Raw genomic sequence first — 26907 nt, forward strand, 5'->3', positions numbered from 1 at the left:
TAAAATAACTCTGTTTTGTTTAAAATACAATTTAATTTACTAGATAAACAATAAAATCAGTTTAAAACTTACTCATGTAAGGCAGCTTCTCTGGACAAGGCTGGTAAGGAGAGTAGGTGAAGTTCTCTGGAAGATACATTGTTGTTTGAGCAACATAGTCACTAGAATTGTTTCCTTCAGGATAATCTTAAAGAGAAGAATTGATTTTCATAAAAACCTATATTATCTACTGAAATTGTAACATATCATCATCATGCAGGTGAGAGCATTAATTTTTAGTTAACAAATTCCTAGCAGCATGATTTAAAAAGCATTTTATTGCGCTAGAGGAATAATAATTAAATATAAGTATCATTGTTACAGCTAATACAAATATTTCCTACTGAAGTAAACTGATAAATATTAACTATTTGACCTAGACTCCAATTTCAGAGAAGTAGGATTTGGGTCTAAGTTTTCATAATCAAGCTATGTCATTAACAATTGGCTTTTTTAAAATTAAAAAAAGTCTTAAAAATTAAATAAGAAATATTCTTACCTGTGCCATTCAGTGTAGTATTTTTGTTAGTGTACAATCTTATCATGTGTCCTATTGTTTTTACATTTTCTCTCAACATTATACCACGAGCTTGCACCATAAATAGATATGTGTTTGCTGATAAAACAAAAAGCAATTTTGAATTTGTATTAAAATAATGTATTTCCAAATTATTCTAACATACATCTACAATGTGTTCAATATTTTTTACTGTGTCTGAATCCATGGCAAGTGAACAGTAATTCTTTGAGATGAAGGGCCACACAGTGAAACCTAACAGCAACAATAAAAAAGAATAAAATGTATTCATAACCATGGCTCTATTCAAACCCAAAAACTACAGACTGTCAATAGACATTTTATATGACACTTTCATTTCTCTTTGACTAACAAAAAGCAACTGAGAGTGACAAGAAAATTTAATTTACCAATAAAAACAATTTCAAATGTAGATACATGTCTCATATATAGAGCTACAAAAACATCACTGAAATATAGGACAAAAAAAGTCTAGAAAATCTTTTAGACCCACAAAATGGTCCCTTTTTAATGCACTAGTTAACACAACTTCTAGAAAAAATGTACTGTTATTCATTCACTCCAAACAGCTGCTTTGTTATACAACTGTTACAAATCTCTGCCAATCTCGAAGTATTAATGTTTTATAATTATATATGAAATATTTATTATAAGCATCAAGGGTGAGTAAATCAACATTCTGAGTAATTAAGTGACTCACTAACTACAACAGCATGAAATATTTCTCTGTCTCAATCTTGCACCCAAAGCCCCAAATATGATCTCAAGACATTTCTTTGTATTCAACAGAAGTTAGTAAGGTAGAATTGAAGCTGCATTTGTATCTGAGTGAGCAAATGTCTACCAAGGACTCAAAGAGCTAAAACAATATCGCAAAGGGAAGGACAAATTCCTTTACAGAAGGCAGCAAAGAGGGTCAAAGGGATCATCTGTCACTTCACCTACATTAAGCACCCAGTCTGGGGGATATTGGCTCTCTGTCACTAGGAACCACCCTAACAACAAAAAAATGCTCTGCATCTTTGTGGGAAGAACTAAACATACCAGGGATGAAAAATAAGTAAAGAGATTAAAGAGAAGTTAAAAAATTACCACAGGAACTCCATCAGATGACCCAGCACCAGTGGTATGACACAAGTAACTCCAGATCAACCAATAATTTCTTATAGCCCAACACAGAGAGTCCAGAGCTACTGAGAGCTGTGTATAAGGGACTGGGGGCATTTCCAGAAGAAAACATAACGATTAATTCCACCACAATAGCAAACAATACTACCAACACCTACAGAGATAAACACATCAGCATAATCTTTCAAGGAATAGTATTACAAAGTTCTACAATAATGTCTTCATTTTTAAATAAATGAATGGGGGGTTGTCTTGGTATTCAAAGAACTCCTTATTAAAACAAGCAATACTGACAGCTAAAAGAGAGGCTCTGAACATGCCAGGTGCCATGCATGGTATCTAATTCTCAAACCCTTGGCCAGCATGACTAGCTGCATGTGTTAACAAGAGTTTGCATGACTGTAAAAGTTACTCAGCTGCTACAATCCTGAAGTTGTCTCAACACTTTCTGGCCACCAAAACAGAAGCAAAACAAAACAAAAAAAGGTACAAGGTACAACCTTGACCTGTCAACAGGTAGGAAATCCCAGAAGAAAGAATCTTACCAGGATTCAAGACAACAGATAACATTCAGATTTCCTTACACGAAAACGTCTCAAAATTTTAACCCAATTCATGTGAAGTAACACACTGTGGTTCCAGTTGTTTCATTCCATTTATAGTCTTCCATTCAGATACTGGGATTTTTAGGGTATCTGTACTAAAAATTTCAAGGAATCCGTACAATTTGTGAATTCATATATGAAGTTACCTACTCAAGAAAACTTCTTTTTGGAATCAAAATAAAGGCAATTTGATCTGTTCCTCCAAGAACAATTATCTACCCTCAAACAATTTCAAAATTCAAGGTTTTCCTGAAAGTAAAACCATGTGTATATTTGCCTTTCAATAGGACAAAAATTCTTAACTAACAAAAAATTTTTCTTCAAACTTTTATATATTTTAAATTGGTATAATCTTTTCCCCCAAGTAAGCTTTTTTCTCCCATAGGTAGCTCTTATCTTCAATATCTTCCTATTCCAACAATAAAATAAAGTGGGTTTTTTAATATAAATCCATTAGTAAATACTGATTTCAGAGCTAATCTCTGGAAGACTGTGTGCTTTATTCTTCTTTTTGATGTGATACCAAAAGCTAAAGTCACTTGAATTTTTAACTCTGCAAAATGTTTATAGAGCTTTCAGCAGGTTTATAGAAGGATAACCTCAATTCACACAATCCAAGTGTGGTAGGTTGATGTGGCTAACAGCTAAGTCCCCACCCAGTTGCTTGCTCACTCCCCTGAAGTGAGATGGAGGAAACAATAAGAAGGGGAAAAGTCTTAGCAACATGATATAGTAAAGAACTGAGAGTAAGAATTTTCAAACAAATCCACAACAAAACCAAGAGGCCATGTAAATGTTCTCAATTTTTATGGGAAATGTTATTGCAGTCCAGATAATATAAATATAAACCTTGGAAAAGCAAGATTTTCTGCAAAAGCACCTATATCTTCCCTTTAGTGAAGTAGTTACCCCTTCTGACACAGAGGACAAAACACAAACAAACACACAAGACCTTTGTGAAACTTAGAAAAGGCATTTGCCTCAAAAATAGACATAATTGAAAAAAAAAAAAAAATCCAACCAGGTAAAGTCTGCTGCCACCTCAGCTTAAGTATGCAAGAGCTGCTCTTGCTGCCAGGAAGATCCAACCTTGCCATGTTTTTATCAAGTAATTCCTGTAGCCTACCTCCTCTTTCTTGCTGAGCTGCTTGTCAACTCACTATCCAACTCTACACAAACACATCAGGAATGAAACATTCTCCTTTCTGGGCAGTCTTTTTCCCCACTACCTGGGTCTCCAGACAATCACAGTTACAAGGAGTACAGATCTGCTCAGTTTATTCCACTATCATTCAGCAGCTGCTTAGGTAGCAGCAGATGCTTGAGCAGCCAATTAATTAAGTCAGAAGCTAAAACATCAGGCAAAAATCGAAGATATTAATTTTGTCCTAAAAATAAATCTCATCTACTGGCACAGGTTTGTTGGCAAAGTCCTGTGACAAAGAGTGCAGTTCACGCATCACATCAACCAGCAGCAACAGCAACAAAGTACTCAACCCACACAGGCCAGAACAGCAACAGAGAAACACAGCTTTTCTTCCAGCGGGGTGGGGATGACTGACTGCCAAAGGCAGACAGATAAACTCCAGAAGGTTCCTGGTGTGCCCTGATGGCAACTTTCTGCCACAAGTGCCAGAATCAGTGAGGGGAATTGACCTGCAGAACCCCATACTTACCAAGGAGGAGGGGTGCGCTGGGGATATGAAGATCAAAGGCAGCCTTGGCTGCAAAGATCATGAGATGGTGGAGTTCAGGATCCACGGGGCAGGAAGATGCAAAAAAAAGGTCACAATCCTGGACTTCAAGCAAGCAGACTTTGGCCTCTTCAAATATAAGTGTGGTGGAGTCCCATGGGATAAAGTCCTAAGGTGAAGGTAGGGGCAAGAAAGCTGGGTAATATTCAAGGATGATCTTCAATTCAATCTTCAGTCTTACAAGAGATCCATCTCAACAACTATGGAAACAGGTAAAATGCCAGGAGGCCTCCATGGATGAACAAGGACCTCTTGTGAAAAAAATCAAATGCAAAACTAATGTAGTGGGAGGAAGCAACTACAGGGAAAGCAGGAGGAATACAGAAAAATACCTGAGCATCCAGGGATGCAGTTAGGAAATTTAAAGCCCAAATGGAACAGAGTCTGGCCAGGGATGTCAGACAACAGGAAGCATTTCCATAAGTACAAAGGTGACAAGAAGAAAACGCAGGATAACATGAACACACCGCTCAATGAGAAAGACACAGATAAGTCTACAATACTGAATATCACCTTTTCTCAGTCTTTATTAACAAGACCAGTCTTCAGAAAGTCCAACTCCCTGAGACCAGTCCGGAGCAAGGAAGTCGTACTCTTGCCCTTTGTGGAAGACTTAAGCAAACATGCACAGGTTAAGCCAGTGGGCCCCTATGGGATGTACCAAGTGCTAAGGGAGATAGCAGATGTCATTGCACAGCCAATGCTAACCATATTTGATCAATCATGATGAGTGGAAGAAGTGCCTGAGGACTAGAGGAAAGCAAATGTCACTGCTATCTTCAAGAAGGAAAACCCAGAGAAGTACAGGCCGATCAGCCTCATCCTGATCCCAGGGAAGGTGATGGAAACAATTCTTCAAGTTCATAAATTAAAAGAAAATCATCAGAAACAGTCAACTAATTGGGTAACCTTCTCTGATGAAAGATAGATCAGGAAAGAGCAGGGGGCATTGTCTACCAGGATTTCAGTAAGGCTTTTCACAATGTATCCCATAAGACTGTCATAGACAAACTGTTGATGTACAGGCTAGTTAAGCAAATGGTGAGCTGGATCAAAAGCTGACTGACCAAGCCCAAAGGGTGAGGTCAGTGACCAGTGATGTAGCCCAGGGGTCAATACTAGGTTCATTCCTGTTTAACATCTTCATTAATTATCTGGATGACAGGCAGAACATACCCTCATAAAGTTTATTTATTACACAAAAATGGGGTAAGTAGCTGATATGCCAAAGGGCCACGCTGCCATCCAGAGGGTGGATGGCTGGAGAAATGTGCTGACATGAACTTCATGAAGTTCACAAGGAACAGTGCAAATTTCTGCATCTGGGGAGGAAGAACCTCAGATGCCAAAATATGCTTAGGGGCATCCAAGTGGAAAGCAGCTTGACAGAAGAGGCTCATTGGAGGTCCTGGTGGATATCTAGTGGAACACGAGCCAGCAATGTGCTGCAAAGAAGGCCTACAGCATCTTAGGATACGTTAGGAAGAATGCTGCAAGCAGGTCAAGGTGATCCTTCGCAGCCTTCACTCAGCACTGTTCAAGCCACACCTGGTGTACTGTCCAGTTCTGAGCTCCACAGAGGAACAGAGAACATGGACATCCTGAAGAACATCCAACACTAGGCCATGAAGAAGACAAAGGGACTGAAGCATCGCTCCTATGAGGAACAGCTGAGAGAGCAGGGATTGTTGAGCCCAAAAGAGAAGGCTCAGGGGGTCACATTAATGTGTACAAAGGGCGGATGCATTTGTACACAATGTTTACAAGGGAAGGTGCAAAAAGAGACAGAGTCAGCCACTTTTCAGTGGTGCTCAGGGACAGAACCAGAGGCAGTGGGCACAAACTGAAACACAGGATATTCCACCTGAACACCAGGAAATGCTCCTATACTGTAATGGGGACGGAGCACTGGCACAAGTTGCTCACAGTGGTTGTGAGAAAGAATCAGAAATATTCTAAAACCCTCTGGACACAGTCCTGAGCAACTGGCTCCAGGTGGCACTTCTTCAGTAGGAAGGTTGGACTAGATAATCTCCAGAGATCCCTTCCAACCTCAACTAATCTGTGATTTTTCGTCTACTTTTGTCTTTCTGCATTTGTACCAACCATCACTGTCACAGTGCAAGGCAAAGCACAAACCAGGAAGGCAAAATTTCACACATAACCAATGACAACATCTAATAATGTATCCACCTAGAAGCAATTTTATTTGGAGTCTTCTTATTTCACTGCACATGGTTCATACATAAGAAAGAGAATTTCTGGCTCCAGAAACATAGAATCCAGGCTGTCACACAGCTTACAGGTTAATCAGATAGAAAGTGCAGTGAGGAATATAAAAAAACACACACACATAGTACACCTTGGAATCAATACTATACTCAGTGTTCCATCTCAAGCAACTGCAAGTGTGAGCTCAGAGCTCATAACTAATTCAGATGAAGTTTTCCTATCAATTGATCCAGATCTGCATCAGCAATCATGAACACACAGCCACATGTCAGTAATCAAAAGTCCCGGTTTTAGGGCATCATTTAAAACTCATTCTGATAACATGCATTAGGGCATTAAAGGGATCATCCTGTATTTCAGAGGGCATATTAAAAGTATCAGATGAATCATTTTTTCGTCTCGAATTTTTATAGCTCACTAGTTATTAATAGTTTTATGTGCTAGACTGTTGGGGGGGGCAATGCATTAATTCCAAAAGTATAAAAAAATCCATAAAAATGGCTCAATGTTTTATATCAGGTGGCTTTTTGTTATTTAAGTATTCACTTGAAGACTATTTACCCCTTTTTTTAAAGAAAATTATATCATTCAGATTACTCTCCATTAGGGAATCAAGCTCCTTCCGAGCAGTACAAAAATCAAAGCACTTCTTACAATACTGCATTAGTTTATCATCCCACAGCTTCACAGGAAGTGAAGCACAAGGAAAAGCACAAGACTCATTTTTAAATAGAAACTTAGTAAGTTATCATGCTGTACTCATACACCAAAGCAGAGCCAAAAAAATATGCCACGCACTTAGAAGAAATCAATGTAGTAAAATATGCAGCAGAACAAGTGAAGTTGAAACTGGGTCAGTGACTGACATTCTGAACAGGACTAGGAAGTTAGTTATGTGATTACTTTAAAAACATAGAAAAGTATTAATTATTACCAAAAATTACTTTTAAATGCCGAACAAAAGATGAACAATCTTGGAGGTCACAAATTTGATTTTAAAACACAGCTCTTATTCTGCCAAAGCAAAACCAGTAAACCAAGGCCAAACAAACCCAGAAACATGGAAGATAGAATTATGTCAAGAATATTTTGAAAGCAATTAATAAAAAGTTAACATGCCCAGACCTTAAAAAAAAAAAGATGGATGATCTACCATTAGAGCAGTCATAGCAACATTATACACTTATCTTTCCAGGGAAAAAAATTGCTTCATTGACAACCCATGGATTCTGCAAGATTCAAATGCAGTAAATACGGCCTTACAGAGAATAGGTCTTGACAATTCACCATTGCCCCTGAAGTTACTCATCTGCTAGTCAACACCTGTTTTTATGGGACTTCTGAAAAGCACATTTAACATATTGCATAAAAATTGGTCTGGATTCAAACAGGTTAACAGAAAGTTCTCCTCTAGTAATTGTAAATGGGGAATCATCTCATGGGGGCATTTCTAGAACAAGTCCCACATGGATCTTGTCTTATCTCAAGGTTATGTGATATTGTTCTCAGCAATACTAGAATTAGAAATATATTATTGGCAGATTTCATGCATAGCAAATTAACACAGAAGTGTTAAAGATTAAATTCTATGGTTAATCTAAATACACAGTAAATAGAAGTCAGTTGAAATTGCTTCTGAAATATCACAGTTACAAGTCTAGGAGCTAAAATATTTTCTGCAGGATAATGACTTTAGTCTGTGAAACTGATCCACTAAACAATTTAGCTGTGAAGGACAATACCCCAGGTAAGGTAAGACTGCTGTAAACTGGTTCCTTTCAAAAATCAACAATAATCATCAATAAATACTATTGCAAGTGTTCAAATTCCTTAGCATTGTATTTATTTTAACAGATTTGTTGTTAATCAGAAGTTGTTTCTAAAACAGATACAACAGCATTAAAAAAAAGAAAAAACTATAAGTCTTGAAATATATTCTTTACTTGATTTGTTTTTCAATATTCAATAGAGGTTTTGCACTATTTGTAAAATAATAATAAATCAATTCTTATTTCACTGGGATAGTGAAACTGCATTTGAGTCTGTATATGTACATCTACTTATAAGAAAAATATCTTAGAAAGATATAAATCACCTCAATCTGTTGAAAAAACCAAAAGCTACCAGTGTTTCTGGCGGCTAACAGTGATCATTCAAACGGCACAGATGGACAAATCTTTGTCAGCTGCAACAGAGTAACTTCAAAACTGGTTTGTTAATACTTCAGACAACCTCTGTATATTCACTGCAACAATGGATATGCCAAATGGATGAGTTCTCTGACTGCAAGTCTGAGGAATTGGAAAAATGTCAGTTCACTGCTTATTGGGAGACAGTAAATGAGGGGATCTTCATTTACAGTGAAAAAAATTGAATCAAAATTTCTTTCCCTAGCAGTAATTTTAAGCATGGTAAAGGATAATGTGTTCAATAAAATTTCTAACATATTTGATACTACTCTATCCTCTCAGGCTATTAGTTGATTATACAGTAAGCTGTAGAATAATTCTATAAATGCACAATGAACTGAACTTAAAGAATGACAAACACAAATCTAAGAAAGTGAAATAACCATTGGCAATACCTTGCAGAAAAGCATCTTTTTTATTTTGTCTGAAAAATATAAAAGTCCTGAAACCAGTCTCTGCACTGTGCTCACAAAAATCTAGTGCTGGATCCCACACAAAGCATAATCATTTCACGCTGCTCCCCATAATATGATTGCATAATTTGAATACAAAAGATTACCTAAGAGCTATAGAAAAGCAAGCAAAAATAGTCACTTGTAGAAATAGTCTTATTAACCAAAAACCAGTAGATAAGCTATATTTCACCACATATAGATGTGAAAATGGTTAAAGTTTTGGCCCTGTCAGTAAGGCATCACAGTTCAAATAAATGTCCCCAGGGTATGCAATCTCTCCTTCACAACCTATGAGAAGAATGCATTCAAATATCTGGCTGGCTTAAGTGAAAACTCATTTCACATGAGGTCTCATAATGACTTTGTGCTTGTGAAGGTAGTTGCACACTGTAAGTACCTGGGTTTTTTCTGTTTTCTGACTTAGAACAACATCACAAAATGAATACTGGTTGAAATCCTATGTAGGCAAGTTCCTTAACTAAAAACAAGTAATGCCTAAGGGCTTTAGGAAAACTATAAAATAAAAATGCAGAACAACTGATTCAGAAATAAATATTCATGTTTAGTCAAAGTTAATCTGTCATGAATGACAGGACTACAATAATTGATTCAGCATCAGGTGCTAGGAATGACTCTGCTGGGCCAACATAATGGGAAAGTCTTTGCACCTCTCAGACCAAGGCAGAAAATGTACCCATGATACTGCCTGAGTTCAGTGGGTTCAAGGAGCTCAAGTGCTTAGTCAGAATGCTGAGGAGCGTTCAATCACTGGAAATCAGAGATCAAGCAGCGTGTTTAAACCTCCATTTCCCCTTTGCACAAGAGAAAAGGGAAAGTCCCTATAATCAGAAAACAAACTACAATTTCATTGGTAAAGAATTTGGTGATAATGATAACATGAAAAACCACAATGCAAGCAAGAAGAAGACCTCTGCAGCTAATGAAAGTACTCCTGCTCCAAATGAAGCCTTTAATAACAGGTGAACTTTAATAATGGAATATAGCTGAAAATAGCTCCCAGACAACAACCAGTTCTGTAGTACAGGCATTTCCCTGCAGAAATTATGAAACAATGGGACAGACAAGTTTCATTTACTCAAGAAACTTTTAAGAGACCCATGAGAATAATTTATTTCTTTCCCTAGAAAGAAATAAAAAGACAATAACAGGGAAAGAAAAATACAAACATTAGCATCTACCACACCCTGCAAAACTCATCAGCCTTTTATCAGATACTTCCACACAGCATGAGAAACAAGCAAGTTGTATTAGTCCTATTTCACTGAAGCCCTTGAGCTGCAGTAAACCTATACGCAGGCTCTATTACAAAACCCTCAGACAACGTATTACCAGCTACCTACCATTGTGGCAAACATGGTCAACAGTATCCTGCCCTGTTCTGGCAACAGTATAACCAGCACATCCATACGAGCAACTGTTGTCTCTTCAACAGCTTGTGAAATTGTGCTTGGGGTACCATGTCCAGTTTGACCATCCCAGTAGGAGCCAAACATTAATACCAGAACAAGCCCAGAGGAAACCTTCCAAAGTTGTGCATATTATGAACAAGCAGAAACTAAAATAAATGGGTTTGTTCAGTGTTAAATAGAAATAACTAAGAGAAGGATGCATTTTATTTTTACTGTCTTCAGCAATATAGTATTCTTGTACAGAGAAGACTAAATTGAATATTTGAAAGTACTCAGTGAAAAGACACAAGGCAATGAACATAAGGTGGGATATTATGATTACATATCACAATTTTCTCACAGTTGTCTGACACTGGAACAGTTTCTCAGAGAGACGGCAAAATCTTCATTCCTGGATCTATTCAAAACTCGAGTGAACGCAGCCCTGAGCAACTCGATCCAGTAGGATCTGCTTTCAGCAGGAGGTTGGATCAGGTGACTTCCAGGTACCCCTGCCAATCTAAATTATTCTGTAATCCAACAGCAAGTCTTCAGAAATGCCACGACTACTACAGATGCCAGGAACAAAGAATACCAGCACAAAGGCTGTACCCACATTTATGGGCTCAGCACCTGAAAGCAATGATAAGCTTTTATCTTGTTGATAGCATTTCCAACACTCTTCTCTATTTCTCCACAAGTTCAAAAAGGAGTGATATCATTCTTCCTATTAAGAAAACTAGTAACAGAACAGGAAACAGATCTATATAAAATTGTAAGCTAAAACCAATAGAGATGATTCCAAGTTTCATGCAGGTTGCATGGCTGCATGTTGGTTATGACTGACAAAAAAGTAAAAAAAAAGTAGCAAGATTTTAATAAAAGATGGAGAAGACCATAAGAGAGAAAACATTAGCTGCTTTTGCCTCTTCAAACTCATTTCACCCTTCGGGGATCTTAGTTACTGATGTCAAAGGAGACTGCATCTTCTTTGATCACTGCACTGTTTTATAACCAGTTCTTTCTTGAACTGCACAGGTCATTGCATCCAAGGTAGACAAGCTAGAATCACAGAATAAGCTGAGCTGGAAAGGACCCATCAGGATCATCGAGTGCAACTACTGACCCTGCACAGGATCCTCCAAGAACGTCACCATGTGCCTGAGAATGTTGTCCAAACACTTCTTGAATCCTGTCAGGCCTGATGCTGTGACCTCTTCCCTGGAGAGCCTGTTCCAGTACTCAAGCACTCTCTGGCTGAAAAACTAGACCGCAATTGACTACAATATGGGGAGCTCTAAGATACTCTTCCTCCCAATCTGGCAAAGGTTCTCTGCTGCAACAAGACAGAAAGGAATAACCCAGGGATGAATAAGAGATCATTTTCTGAGATCTGTTACGTCATCCAATGTAATTTCAGTTATAATGCTGAAAACAAACTGGGAAAACAGGAAAAAAAGAAAAATTTTTTTCTCTTGCAATACTCAGATTGGTTTGGCAGTGAAATTAGACCAGCAAATGCTCTTCCTTGGTCACCACTGCCTTGTTAATTTGTCTTATTCTCCTAATCTTTGGATCCTTTCCACAATGTAAACTCAAACCTACACATGGGTTCTGGATAGCTGTCAGGACCAGTCATAGATTATTTGAGTCCCTTTTATTACTACTTTTATCTATAACACTGAAAAAAATCCCCATGTTTGTGCCAAATATTCTTGCTCTCAGCTAGTTTCTTCAGCTTTTAACTAATGCATGAATATTTGCAACTTGCAGTGAAGTTTCAGAATCATAGGCTATTAATTCAAGATCAGAAATTTCAGTTTCTGCTTTTACCAGAGGAGCACAAAATGAAATACTGTCATAAAAGTGGTCATTCTGGAGAAGCTGCACCTCTTATTTGCTTGCATTGAATATTTGAGACTATCACACAGAAGTGCCATTAAACATTTAAATGAAATTTTTAATTTTAAATATTTAAAATGTTTTTGACCATTTTTACTTGCTATCCTATCCATTAAGGTTTTTCCTCTGAAACATCCACTGAATTAAACAGGAAAAATTAAAATTACATAAATAGTTGTCTTCTCTAATTAATAGTTAGAAATCAATCTGCTCTTGTGTTTCAGCTCCTCTGACTATCAAAAGACTACCAGGGTGCTGAGGTAGGGTTGCAATCATCTCTACCTAATCCAATCATCTGTGCTTACACAAAAGTCAAAAGCAGGCACGTGAACAATCCCAATATAGTGTATGAATTTTCCTCAAACATTTAAACCCTATAATTTTTTATATTATTTGCAGTCCTATATGTCTTCATCTCAAAACACAGAACCACGTCTGAAAACATGAAAATGTGGTTTTCCTCCCCTCATATTCTGAAATACATGGAATAATGAAAGCTTCTATTTCCCAAAGAACTAACATGCTGAGACAACAAAACAACAAAAATATCTGTCATTATCATAATAATTGGCAATATCTGTAATATGGTAATATGGCAATATCTGTAATTATAGTGCAAATGAAAACTTTAAAAAATTAGACAAATAATTATATAATTATATACCTTAAAATAAGTAATTAAGATTTCTTTCCTCTAAACAAATTGTCAATACTACAAGTTGACCTAAACCCTATTTGTTACAAAATTTGCAGTTTCATTAAAAAAGACCCCAGTAACTTTATTTTCTAAATAGTTTGAAGGGCAGGAATGTGATACTGACCTCTTTGAGAATCCTTCCAGTGTTAAGGGCTTACATGTGCAGATGTCTTTTCCCTTTGGTAAGCCATGAATTGCTTGCTAAGGAGGACTCCCACTCCATTAGCCCATAAGAATTCAAAATTTCAATTGACTTTGACATCTCACAGAACCATTCTGCTGCATAACTCACTTATTTTTCCTTTCCCATCTTTCACTACACTGCTGTTCCATAAAACATTTGGGATTCCAACTTCTCCCTCTCTTTTCAGTTCCTCTGACTATTATGCAGAGAAGACAGCCACAGAGGAGCTCCAGTTCCCTACAACACAATTAGAATTTTCTTCCTCTCTGACATTGTGCCTTTTATCTTGTTGAGGAAGAAAATGCTCTGGTGAACTTCAGTAAAACATATATGTGCACATAAATTACGAGAAATCCCAACCATTTATGACTTAGCTGCAGAATATATTTTATGAAAAGCTGCTAACAGATAAGGTGGCTGAGCTTCAATAAGCAACCTTTAGCCTTCCTCCTCTCCACACACACAATCAGCCTTGACTTAGATGCATCTAAGTTTCATTACACTCAGTAAAAAGGTGCAAGCACACAGTGAAATATTCTATTCTATCAATATATACAAATGCCATGAGCATACAGCATAAGATTATTAGATGAATCATCTGCCTGTAAACTTGGGTGTTCCTAAATGTTTTGAAAATCTTCTGTTCTTACAGCTTACATTTTCACTACACTGCCAGGAAGCTTGTTGGTTTTTAGATAATATCTGACCTTCTTTCTCTCCATTCCACACAGTCACATTTTAAGGAGCAAATTCCTAGGAAATCAGCATTACATCTGCAGACTGATAGGCTGAGATGTAAAACTTTCCTACTGCCCTTCTACATTTTCTATATTCTCTTACCCAGGATCCTTCACCAGCACAGCGCAGCAGCATTTCAAGATGGACATAAGAAGTGCCACAGACAAGGAACAAGTTCATTATTGCAGGGTTTTGACTTAAGCTGGATGAGTTCACAACACAACTGGATACAGTTAGGGCAGCACAGCATTGATCAGTAGCTGGAAAGAGCTGCAATCTCACAAACTCATGTAAATACCCAAGATTTTTGCATTGTTAAAGCACATCTTGAAAGAGCCAACTAAGGTATTTGTGTGTGAGACAGCAAGAGAGACTAGTTTGAATACAATTATTTTTTCCCTCAGGGTTGATCAGATCTAATTAACCTACCTCAAGAACACCTTTGGTACATACTGTTGATTTCATTTCATTCTGGGTACAAAGGAAACTGAACACATAGGTAATTCCCAATAGCTGAGCAGAAAGATGAAGTCAGAAATTAAATGTCTCATCACTAAAGGCTCTGATTCTGAACAAGGTACTGCATAAGCCTTGCTTAGTGAGACAATGTTCTTCCTAAGTAAGTACCCATTGGCAAGATTTAAGTAACAAAGTAAAACTACAACTGCATACTTTATGTAAGATGCTATAAGTTTCACTTAAAAATATGTAGAAACTGCACTCTGCTATTTAAATCATGTATCAATTACTTGCAATTAAAGTCTACTTTATATATGTGTCCTGCACCCATCTCAAAGACCTAGGATGTCTAAGTGGACATCAGCATCATTCTTACTTGGAAGACTACATCAGATCCCTTTCAGAAGGAAAACAAACAAAGCTCAGAATTCTAATCCTATAAATATTATATGTTTCCTAATACTTTTTGTATTTATTTGAACTAGAAGAATAATCAAACTTGTCAATATTGTAGGAAGTATATAAGTAAAGAACAACCACAGAATGATAGGAAAAGTATATAGAACTATTTAAGTATAGAAGCAACAACTGCACCTTGAAAGTGTTTACAAGTTAAATAGAAGATAGTGAACAAGAGGGAGCCAAACAGCATAAAGGCACAATCAACAGGAAACAATTCCTGAAGATTCAGTGGTCACATCAGTGTGGACATTTTTTAGTAATGACTGCAGAGAGAAGTTTTAAGCACTAAAGATGATTTTGAAAGTATTTAGGTAACACGTGATAAGCAAGGAGATTTACAGAAAAATGTGGCAATGTTCCCTGGGGAAAAAATGGAAAACATTCCCTAATCAAGGGACACCTAACACAAGGAAATCCCACAGAGCACCATACAGGATAACACTGGCTTTAGCTCTGGGGTAATGCTAACCAGTTCTAAAAGGATCGTCCACTGTGAAAAAGCCTGATGGTCTCTCAGTAACAGCAGAAGAGTGAATTAAGGAAACCAGCACATTCTTATGGTTTGTTTTAGAAACAAACTTGCACAGTTATTTTATGAAGCTTCTTCTAATTCAACGGTTTGTCTCCCTCTGAAGTGGTTCCTTCAGAAGTGGAAGAGTTACCAAACTGTAAAACCTGTGAAGAGAGAGAGATCCCAATAACAGAAGTAAAAAACAAATATTCAAACTGGTTCTTCATTTTTGTTCACACGGGATTTATTATTAATGCAGTTACTACCATCTGAAAGATAAATACATTTAAGTGACTCCAGCAGTTTTGCAGTTCTTTCCAATTCATACCACTGTAACACGACGAAACGCTGAGCCGCTTTAGTGCCTCACTTTGCCAGCCGTAGAAGCAAGGGCAGCATCCACCTACCTCGCGATGGCAGATGAACCTTCTAGAGCGTTTGAAAGCAACAGAACAAAGATGCGGGATCCGCGCACGTTACCGCCTCCCCCGCCACCCTTCCCGGGCGGGCGGGATCGCGTTCCGACAGCCGAGCGGCCCCGAGCCCGGCGCCGCCCGTGCCCTCCCCGCCGCGGTGACAGCCAGGGGGAGGCGGACGCGCCCCCCACCACCGCCCTCACCTCCGCTCCCCGAGGGGGCGGCTCCGGACTCACCGATCCCGGGGGCCACATAGATGAAGTAGAGGCAGGACGAGGAAAAGGAGAAGAAGAAGATGAAGGCGAGCATGGAGCGGTTGGAGACGCGCAGCGCCTTCCGCAGCAGTGGCATCCTCCCGCCACGCCGGCCGCCGGCCGCTCCGCTCAGTCCCGGCGAGCCGCGGCGGCGCTTCCTAGGGGGAGGCGGCCCGCTCCTCCCATGGATCGGGCGGCGAGAAGGTGACGAGGGGGCGAGGGGAGCCCCCGCCCTCCCTCCCCGGGAGCGGGGCTGGCAGGGGCAGCGCCGCGGCGTGCGGAGGAGGGCGGGCGGCGGCGCTCTGTGGCCGCTCCTGCTGTCTCCTCGCGGGCGGCTGGAGCGGCGATGCCCTCCCGCCTCCGCGCTGCGCCTCCGGGAGGGCTGAACCGCCGCCGGAGGGAGGAGCCCCCTTAGCGCTGCCGCGGGGCTCGGGGAACGCTCCTGCCGCTGCTCACATGCCGCCGGGCGCCGCGGCCACCCGCTCTCCTGCCTCCAGTCCCCGTAGTAGCGGCGGCGGTGGCCGCAGCAGCAGCAGCATCCCCGCTGCGGGCGAGCAGAGTCACCTCCGCGCTGCGCCCAGCCCGGCCCGGCCCCGCGGCTCCCGCGTCGCCCGGAGCCGCCCCGCACCGGGAGGAGCCGCGCGGCCGCTGCGGCGGTTGTGGCGCGCGCGAGCCCCGCCGCGGCGGCGGCACTGCGGGACTGCAGCGGGCGGGCGCGCGCCTGCCCCGCCCCCGAGCCCCCGCGGGCCAATGGGGGGCGAGGGAGAAGCGAGCCCGCGGCCGCCGATTGGCCGGTGCGCGCGCGCCGCTGGTATCAGAGGCGGCGGGAGGGGGCGGGGAGCGGTGAGGCGGCTCGGCCGGGCCTGGCGTCCCGCCCCGCCCGCCCGGCGCTCCCGCTGTGTCCGGCCGGCCGGCGTGGGCACGCTCTCCCTGTCCCGTTACCTCGGCCTTGTGCAGGACACGGTGGGGCCGGGTTCCTGCCCTGCCCGTGCCCACTTTAGAGCGCTGGTGCCGGTCCTTCCCCTCCCTTCTTCAGACGGCGCTGCCCCTGTGCAGCGGGTGGATGTCGTTCTGCTTCCAGCTGTTTTAATGCACAGTTGCAATGGGAGTCAGGGTTGGCAGCTTCTCTCCTATGAGGAGAGACTACAGGAGCTGGGCCTGCTTAGTCTCGAGAAGAGGTTTGAGAGTGCAACTCGTTAATGCATATGAACATCCCAAGGGTGGCTGTCAAGAGAATGGTACCAGACTCTTCCCGGTGGTGCCCAGCGACAGGGCAAGGAGTAATGGACATAAACTAAGACACAAGTGTCACCACAACATATAAAAGAGGAAGAACTTCTTTACATTGAGGATGGCCAAGCACTGGAACAAGTGCCCAGAGAGGTCATGAAGTCTCCGTCTTCAGAGACTGATTTAAAACCCAGCTGGATGCAAACTTGTGTAACCTGTTCTAGGTGACCCTGGCCTGGAAGATGGTCCCTCCCAACACTAACAATTACATGATTCTGTCTTTCTGTCACCCAACAGTTCTCCATAGAGCAGAATAGGAAGCATTGCCTGAAGGTTTGGCTACAGTTGTGCTTTAGGATTTGAGGAATTTAAATGTGATGATCTATGAGTTCCATTACCAGTTCACTCCCAAGGCCATTGCTTTAAAAAGGTATTTTTTGAAAGTTGGCAGCAGAAGCTCCATATCGATTCCCTGCTCTTTCTTGCTTTGGCAGTGAACTTGGCTGCCACAAGTTTCTGGGTGATAGGCTTAAGCCAGTAATCGCTCTGTTCCTCTGGAGAATGCTGTCATGGATAGATGTGTGCCAAGGGGTTGGCAGCAGGCCACGCCATGTCTGGGCACACTTGATGTAGCAGCAGGATCCATTTGCACAAGAATCCAGGTCTGTGTTGTTAGTGTGTGTGGAATTTAGTCAGACAGGACAAAAAGAATGGAGATGCAGAGTTGTTCCACTCCCTGCAATACAATTTTGTCTCAGTCGCTATACTTGTACTATGGTTTTTAAGCAATAGGTATTTCAATAGCTTCATCTTGTTTCAGTAATCATCAAAGAATCATAGAATGGTTTGGGTTGGAAGGGACCTTGAAGACCATCTAGTTTTGACTGTCCTGCCATGGGCAGGGACACCTTTCACCAGATCCAGTTGCTCAGAACACCGTCCTATCCTGGGAAGAGTCCCTTGAACTCTTCCCAGGATAGAGCACTCACAATTTCACTGCACAGCCTCTTCTAGTGCCTCACCACCCTCATATTAAATATTAGATATTTCTAATATCTAATATTTAAACCTAATATCTAATTCTAATATCTAATATCTAAACCTGTTCCCTTTCAGTTGGAGACCATTCCCCCTTGTCCTTTCAATACATGCTCATCTTATTTCAGCAGTAACAGAGAAATTATTTTGTTCACCCAGCACAGCTCATGGTCAAGTAGAGTTTATCCTTTATACTGACAACACAATCTTATAACTTCCTTCAGTCACAGGCAAACTGCTTCAAAACACTCTACAGGCTAACGTATCAGTATTTCTTAATCACAAATGTAAAATCTCGAGTCAGTTGACATGTAAAGGTCAGGGCTATAAACACAAAATATTAGCTAATCAGTGAAGTAGTGATGCAAATAACAGATTGTAAAAACAAAAGCAAATTCTTACTTAGTCAAAATCTTGCTGGATGTTGAACATTTATTTGCACAGTGGAACACAGTACACTATAACAATCTATAGCCACATCATGGGCTTCCCTGATTATCACTGATGCAGAGCATAGACAAGGATTTCCCATTAAGGGTTTTCATAGGAAGAAGATAAATTCTGTTCCTTCAGCTCTGAAACAGAGACTTGTGAGTTATATTTTGATGGATGATATTGCAATGGGTATCTGTGCAGGTTTTAGCTGGGGTGGAGTTAATTTTCTGCACAATGGCCCATAGGTCCATAGGGAGTATGTTTTGGATTTGGGCTGAACACAGGGTTGATAATACAGATACCCGTTTGTTACTGCTGAGCAGGGCTTGCAGAGAGCCAAGACCTTTTCTACTTTTCATACTGCCACCATGATGAGGGGACTAGGGGCACATGGGAGGTAGGGAGGAGACAGCTGTGACAGGTGGCCCCAAATGGCCAAAGGGATATTCCAGATCATATGACATCAAGCTTAGTATACAAAGTTGAGGGAAGAAGAAGGAAGTGAGGGACATTTGGAATGATGGTGTTTGTTATGTCATGAACCTTTTACTTCTCGAGTAACCTTTACATGATGGAGCCCTGCTGTCCTGGAGATGACTGAACACCTGCCTACCCATGGGAAGCAGTAGGGTGGGCAGGTGTTGCAGAAGCAAAAGCTTTTTTATTTTTTTGCTTTGCTTGTGTGCACAGCAATTGCTTTCCCTACTAAACTGTCTATCTCAGCCCAGGAATTTTCTGACTTCCACACTTCCAATTCTCCCCCCCTCCCCCAGATCCTGCTGGGGGGAAGATGAGTGAGCAGCTGCAGTATCAGATAGAGGGATAGATTGTGTGATGTATTTTGTCACAAAATTGTTTCTGAATTGCCAGTAACAGCTATGTAACTTGATATATGTCATTTATTTTATTGAGCAGAATGAAAAACTAGCCATAAGAATACAACAATGAACAGTTATTTACATATATTATTTAAAGTTGAAGCTTAAGCTGACAGTAATATAGGACATTATCATGGGTTTATGGAGTAAAAATATACTTTATGTCTTGTTGCTATCTCACATTAAAGTAAAATTTATTTTATATGTAACGTGGCATTATTGCTACTTTATTTTTATGTATTAAAGCTATTGATTTACTCTGCTAACTGGAATAACTGAGAATTAATTGGCTCATGATTCTCCCATATTCCACTTCTATTAGATTTTTTGATACAGTTTTAGATCTGTTTCTATGCTGTAAACATAGGGAAGGACATTAGAAGATCAATATGATGACAACTCACAGAATCTTGTCAGATAAAGGACTGAGATCTATGGTACAAAAATCTTAAGACTGACCCTAACTTTTGTGTGAAGGAACATTAAGTGGTGCCCTGCACAGCACTGTCTCTGCATAAGTAAAGGCAAATGCCATGTCTTCAGCTCAATATGCATTTTGGTTTGATCACTTGGACTGTTAGGTGCATTTTTGTAAGAGTTTAAGAAACTACCGTGATGAGCATGAGACAACCTGTGGAGTAGTATATTAACTCATATATATAGAGAAATGTTTGTGAAAGCAGAAAAAAATGAAATTTTGGAAGATAGATGTATCATGTTTAATTGAATCTCTGGCAGCAGGACACTGCTGGAGCAGCAGCATAACTCAGTTATGTAGGTGACTTCATGCAGGTGTCTGTTCTGATCATAATGCTTGAAGATTCTTCTTTAAATATTACTTTCTTTGCTAAAAAGATTACTGCACAATATGTAGATCCCTTCTTTGAATAATCAACAATATTACACTTCACTTATTATTGTAAGAAGAGGAAATTCCATTGGAAGTGTATTGCTCTGCTGTGTTCCTCTTGCAATGGAATTTCTTCAGTAGGTTCTTAAACAATTATAGGTTATTCTGGAAGAAGATGAGGACACTTTCCTCATTCTTGTTTTCAATCTAAGCATCCCAAAGTGAATTTTCTCTGGATCAGCAAGCACAAAATCAAACAAGATCTCATAAGAGCAACAGCTGCAAAACCATCAATGTCTCCAAAGCTGCTATAAAAAACACATCTGTCAGTCATTTCAAAAGTTCATATATTTCTTGAAGTCCAACAAATGCTGCCATAGAAACTCCTTATGCAAAATTAACATATTTCCCATACTGCATGGGCGCAGTGGGGCATGACAATGTTCTGTTAACAAAACCTGATATTTTGGAGAAAAGTAACAGCACTTTTTTTTAATAGGGGAAGAGGCAGAGGTTTAATGATTTTTTATTTTGATCGCTTCTGGAACCCATCTGAAAGAGTGACACCTCACATTATTGTGGTTTATAATTGTGGACATAGTGTGCTGTAAGACATCAGGCAGGAAGGAATGCCAGAAGATCTTAAGGGAAGCAAAAGTATCTTACACTACTGCTGTCATCAAGTGAAAGAACTGAGCCTGATGCCAGCATCACTGAAGCTGTGTCAGAGACTATCCAGGGAGCTAGAAAGTGGTGCATTGCTTAGATCATTTGTTAGAGCTGGCTGTTAAAAGAATACACATATGAATGTGCTGCCTATGTAATATCCAGTTTTGCAGTCTGCAATACTAAATTAAAAATTCACATTTTTTCCCCAGGTCATCTACTGACACATGTTCATATTATTTTTTACTGCTTGTACCCAGTCTTTGAATCAACTGTCATAAACTCTTGTTTAACTAGTTGCTTTATCTCTTCCATAATGATGTGTCTTGAGATTCTCTCCTCCAATCAATACTCCTACACACATTGCTAAATTTCACCTGGCTGCCTCCATAGTCTGTATATTTCAGGCAGGAAGGTTGCTTGTTTTTGTGACAATTTTTGTCATTTATCTGTCTAAACACTTTTTATCAACAATAAAGTACTAAAGTACGTTATCAGTCGTGAAAATCTTGCATTTTTTTCTTTTTTACTGCAAATTTAATCATTAATACCAACGTCATGTGTGTCTTCCTTACACCCTACCTTTACATTCTGGAACTGTCAAGTCATGTCCATTTGCTCTCTGGTGGCTGACTGTCACTTTATCTTCACTTTTAGCTCAGCCAGCCCAACTGCCTTATTTAGGCTGTAATTGACAGCCCAAGAAGCAGAATGATTCTTTCACATTTTTTCACAAGAGCTCTTTCCTACTCGCACCACCTGTCCCCCAAACAAACCCAGTGAGCTGCACTCAAGGCACAAACCTCCCTTAGCTCCCAGCAACACCTTTGGGGCCACAGGCAAAATTCTGTGATCAGCTTTCTCCTTACTACAGCGAATGACATGAAATATTCCCTGTGGTTTTCCTTCTTAAATCTTTTGCCGTTACTGCTTCAGCTCTCTTCCTTGCCTTTTCTGTTTTCCTTAATTGTAGTAATAATAATTGATAAATGAGCGTAACATGGTTTCATTATTAATCCTACATGGAGCAATTACTTTGTTGGTATTTTTCGTAAATACCTTTGGTTTCTCATTTATTTGGATTTAGCAGCATGATTTTCATTAGTCACACTTTGTTATACAGGGCAGCAGCATTCCAGGATCCTGCACAATAACTTATAAGCAACCCTTCTTGTAAGGTCAACGTGGAGTTAAAATGCCTGGAGCTAAAAAGCTCAGGATAAGAGGCATAAGAAGAGGCCTGACAATTCCAAGAAAATGCAGAGTCTGTGTAAGATTTTTAAAGATGAAGATTAATTATGTTTAAAGATTAAATCAAATTTTGTCAGGGTGTTCTAGACCCTGGGAAAGTTAGTGTTCTTCAGTGTGTAGCACAAACACATGAAACCCACACCAATAAATAATGAAAAATATAACACCACATTTGAGTTTTGGGCCATGTGACCTAACCTCATTACATCCATTATAATCCCATTATTAAATCAAATGTCAAATTGGAAGTATTTTGAGAAAGTTTGGTATTTTCCTTTGTACTACATCTTCAAGTCTGAAACTTATTGCACTCTCATGCACATGGTGTGATTCTGGGGGCTGTCATGTGCAGGGCCAGAAGCTGGACTCCAGTGATCCCTGTGAATCCCTCTGACCTCTGTATAACCTATGATTCTATGGTTCTATAATTCTCATCTTGAGATAAGGCAATTTGTATTTTTTTCTGTGTCATGAATATAACTATTTGCTATACCATACTATTGCAAGCATCTTATGTGGAAAAGACAATATCTTGCATTAAATTGTGTTCATATTCCTTTAAAACAGTGCACGCACAGTTGTTTGGAATCTACATAGCAAGGATAAGGTGCAAGTAAAAATTATTTTTATCACTGTGTAAGTGCAGTATGAAAAAGGATTGATAAAAGAGTCGTTTGGGGAGCCATGGGATTTATTTCACTGTAACTTGGACAGGTGAAAAATAAATGCAGCAGGAGACAAAATCATCATTAACTAACATCAAATACTTTTATTATGGAAATCAGAATTTTTACAGCCTGAACTACTCACATCAGAACTAGTCTGAAACCTCTATTTGCTGCATTTGGATGAATAGCTGTTCCTTAGAACATTTTTGGAAATGGAGAGTGACTAAGAAATACTAAGAGAGGACTGCAGGATAAGCTTACACTCTTGGACTCCTTCCCTAACCTCACATTTAAAAATGTCATTCAAGTCTTAAAAAACAGAGCACAAAACTAAATCATGCTGTTTGGGTGGTAATCACTTCAGTGGGGGAATAAATTGATAGATTTTCTGGAAGGCTTGAGGACTTCTGCTTTGCTTTGTTTTTGTGGCTAAAATCTTATCCTCAGAGATGCAATTCCTTGCTTATATAAATAGAAACAATCTGGTCTCACTTATTCTACTGCAATTAGGAAAAAAGCAATCAGAGTTTGTTAAACAGACTTCAGAGAAAGAAGAATCTTATGTCTTAGAAGACAGATGTTTTCTGATTAAGCTTTCTGTCACAGCCTCATTTAAATTGCAGAAGTCACAGATAACTTTAGCAAAGGTTACAGTTGTTGGATTTCCACTGGTTTGTTCAGTTCTCAGTAAGAGCTTTATTTAGTTTGTGAGATAATGTTTAGATACTTTGTACTTTCTTGAGAGCTGGAGCAATGCTTCTGTCCTCAGAAAAACTCTTCAGTGTCTTGCAAACCTAAATAATAATCTAAAGTTTTCCTGAGTCATCTTCCTACTTTTCTGCTTATGCTGTGAAAAAAAATAAGGGGTGGCTAAAATTAATAAGTGCATTTTCATGCATAAAACCTCATTTATGCAGAGGGTCATGTAGTGACAGTTGTGTAGAGACAGTGATGCTGCCATAATTGTTGCTGATATTTCTGGCAACAAAAATTTCCATTTATTTGATTATCCTTTAAGTAACCATTAATGTGATCAGTTTTTTTAAAAATTCTGTGTAAAGTGTTTTTTCCTAAGATAGGCTTTTCCCAAATCTAGGGGAAAATTCTCTATGCAGGGAAAAAAAAAAAGAGAAAGCAAAAATCCTCCAAATTCTTCACATCTCTTTGTCCTCAAGAGAAAAAGAACAAAACCATTTGGTCCTAACTGAATTTCCCTATATTTTGAAACAGAAATAGTGGCCTTTAATAGCATCTGTTTTCTCAATCATGGGCATGAACACTTTCCCAAGTATTGCTAATGCAGCTGATTTCTTAGAACAAATGAAATTCTAAAAATTCTGCCCTGACCAAGAATTGGCTAGCCTCTCAGAATTTCAAGAACAGACAGTAAATATATGTTTGGGAAAAAAACAAAACAAAACAAAAAAAAAACCCCAAAAAAACCCAAAAAAACAGAGAGAGAGAGAAAAATCAAATATTATAACAGCATTGATTGCAGTTATTCCTTTGGGAATTAAGATGTTCTGGCATGAAAGAATATTATCTATATTGTGCCAGATACAAAAACACTCAGATTGAAATTCTAGAAATAGTTACAAATTCCAGTGAATTTTCCAGACTGCATAAAAAGAATACTAATCTTGAAGGGTTGTTGGATTTTTTGTGCTTTTGTTGTTTTGTTTTGTTTTAGTTTGGTTTGGTTTCCCTTTTTTTGTGTTTTTAAAAATCATATTAAGTTCTAGATTTAAAGTAACTTTTGAATCACAGTTTTAGGGTACCTGTGTTAGAGTTAGTAAAAACTGCTTCCTTCAGCGGGTAGCATTCTTTGCAGTACGTTTCCACGTGTGTTTATGGATTAGTGGTGATGTGGTGCATTATGCCACAAGACCTTCTTTCCAGTCTCCAGGCCATAGCATCAGTTACAAAAATTAAGGCTGAAAAAGGCAAAACTAGCCTTTGGCATAACCTACAGCAAACTGAGACTGTTTGTAATACTATCTGAGGGCCCCCAAAGCCCAGCAGGTTGGTTTTTCCTGCTAGTTCACTTCCTACTCCAAAGATAGCAAAGTATCCTACAAAACTCTAAGGCAGCCTTAGGATAGCCATCTATTCACATTATTTATTGCTGGTGTTAGTACCTAAAGGTCCCAGTCACAGAAGAGAACCCAAGTCCTATGGTCTGTATAAATGAAAAAATTAAAATAATCCCTAAATCAGGAATTACATCTGTTTTACATTTAGCACCTGCTGATTCCATTGTAGGGATGTAGACACATGCTTGTGTGTCTACATCTTGCAAAAATGTGACTATTTTAATTTACTTCTCAATGCTGGTAATTTATCTTGATCTGAAACACAGAGACAAAAATTAAGTTCATGGAGCTCCCTATACTTAATAAGAACAAGAGAAAACTGCTGTAGAAATCAGTCTGCCGAAATCTAATTAGGGGCTCTAATTGTGTATTGTTGCCCAGAGTGTTTTTCACAAGTAAAAACTTGTTAAGAGTAATTTTTCAAAGTGCCTGTGGCAAAACCAGTAATAAATATTGAAGTCTTATGGGCTGTGATTATGAAACTATTTTTTGTGTTCTCATTATAACAAGACCACTGTCTTAAATATTTATATTTACTTAGGAGTAAATATTAAAACAAACAAAAACACAAAACAAAAACACAAGCAAGCAAACAAACAATAAATCCACTAAAGCATCAACAGCATCTTTGATCTGAACATTTTCTGACGAAGTGTCTACTTTTTTACCCCAAGATCTTTTGACAGAATAGATGGTAAATATTTAATGCAAACTGAAATGAAGAGACAATGAAAAAATGCAAGGGAAATATGTTCTGCATTTCAGAATGCTTTTGGAGAGAATTAAAAAGGTAAGAAATTATATTTAAATTTAGGATTAGTGACATGGAACCAAAGGCCCATACAGGCAATCTGGAAAATAAGTTTTGTGATAGGGAGAGGTTTTTTCATTCATAAGACCTTCTATATATGTAAGCAAGTGTTCTTTCTACCTTACTTAGCATCTAGTTTCTAACATGTATTAAAAGAGAAATCTGAGTTTTAGTTGTGGTAGAGAATAGGACTTGACAGCCTACAAGGGCAAGATTACTTATTAAGTTGCTGTGTACTACACTGAAATACTAACACCCTTGTCTTCTTTTTCCTATTATACTGTGGATAAATTGGTTATTTTATTTACTTTGGAGTTACCATTTTCTTTCTCTGTCATGAGGATTTCTACAGCTGCCCTTTTATAACCTTGGGTACCCTCCCCAGAGTTCCCAGCTTATTGCCTAAGCAAAAGTTTCCAGAGTTTGTCACTGAAATAAAGCAAAAATAAAGGTAACAAAGGAAAAAAAAATGCAACTCAACTTCTGTGGAAAGCAAACAAAAATACACAGGAAAAAGATTGTATTGGAGAAACTGTGCACAAAATTACCAGCCGATACTGACACAATTACTCAACATTTACAAGGTCTGTTACTTAAATTTATAGTCCTTTCTGTTTTCTTTGTTTCATCTTTCTTTTCCTCATATTGTCTTTTTAGTAAATATGGACAGTTGTAAAAAATAGGTGAAAAAAATATTTGAAACCGCATAGTCCTGCAACAAAAATAAAATTATTAATTTATATTGTTTTTGGTTCAACAGAAAATACTTTCTTGCTTTAATCTTCTGAAAATCATATGATCATTTTAGTTATTCTTGCATTTGGTTTAGCTTAGTTCAAAATGATTTTAGAACTCCTTATGTTCAGCTAAGTCTAGAAAGAGTTTAAATGACCCAAATGTTTTAAGAGTCAACAGTAAAATATCAAATTTCCAGGGCTGTTCTCTTTATCCTAGAGGCATAGGGGATTTGCAGAAAGGGGGAGATGAAAATATCCAGAAAATATGTTTGCATTCC

At 39.1% G+C, this 26907-nt stretch overlaps 1 protein-coding gene across 1 annotated transcript in view; it reads right to left on the minus strand.

Annotated features, from left to right (window-relative positions):
- The window catches only part of B4GALT6 (beta-1,4-galactosyltransferase 6), a 31131-nt gene extending 14462 nt beyond the window's left edge, over positions 1-16669 (minus strand). The window contains exons 1-3 of the mRNA XM_002196317.7: positions 15955-16669; positions 539-655; positions 73-186 (exon numbers count right to left, since the gene is read on the minus strand). Of these exons, the coding sequence (XP_002196353.1) occupies positions 73-186; positions 539-655; positions 15955-16069 (346 nt within the window). The 5' untranslated portion in view covers positions 16070-16669. The remainder of the gene's footprint in view (positions 1-72; positions 187-538; positions 656-15954) is intronic.
- Between the last annotated feature and the right edge of the window lie 10238 nt (positions 16670-26907).

Source organism: Taeniopygia guttata, chromosome 2 (genome assembly GCF_048771995.1).
Source record: "Taeniopygia guttata chromosome 2, bTaeGut7.mat, whole genome shotgun sequence".
Taxonomy (NCBI): Eukaryota; Metazoa; Chordata; class Aves; order Passeriformes; family Estrildidae; genus Taeniopygia; species Taeniopygia guttata.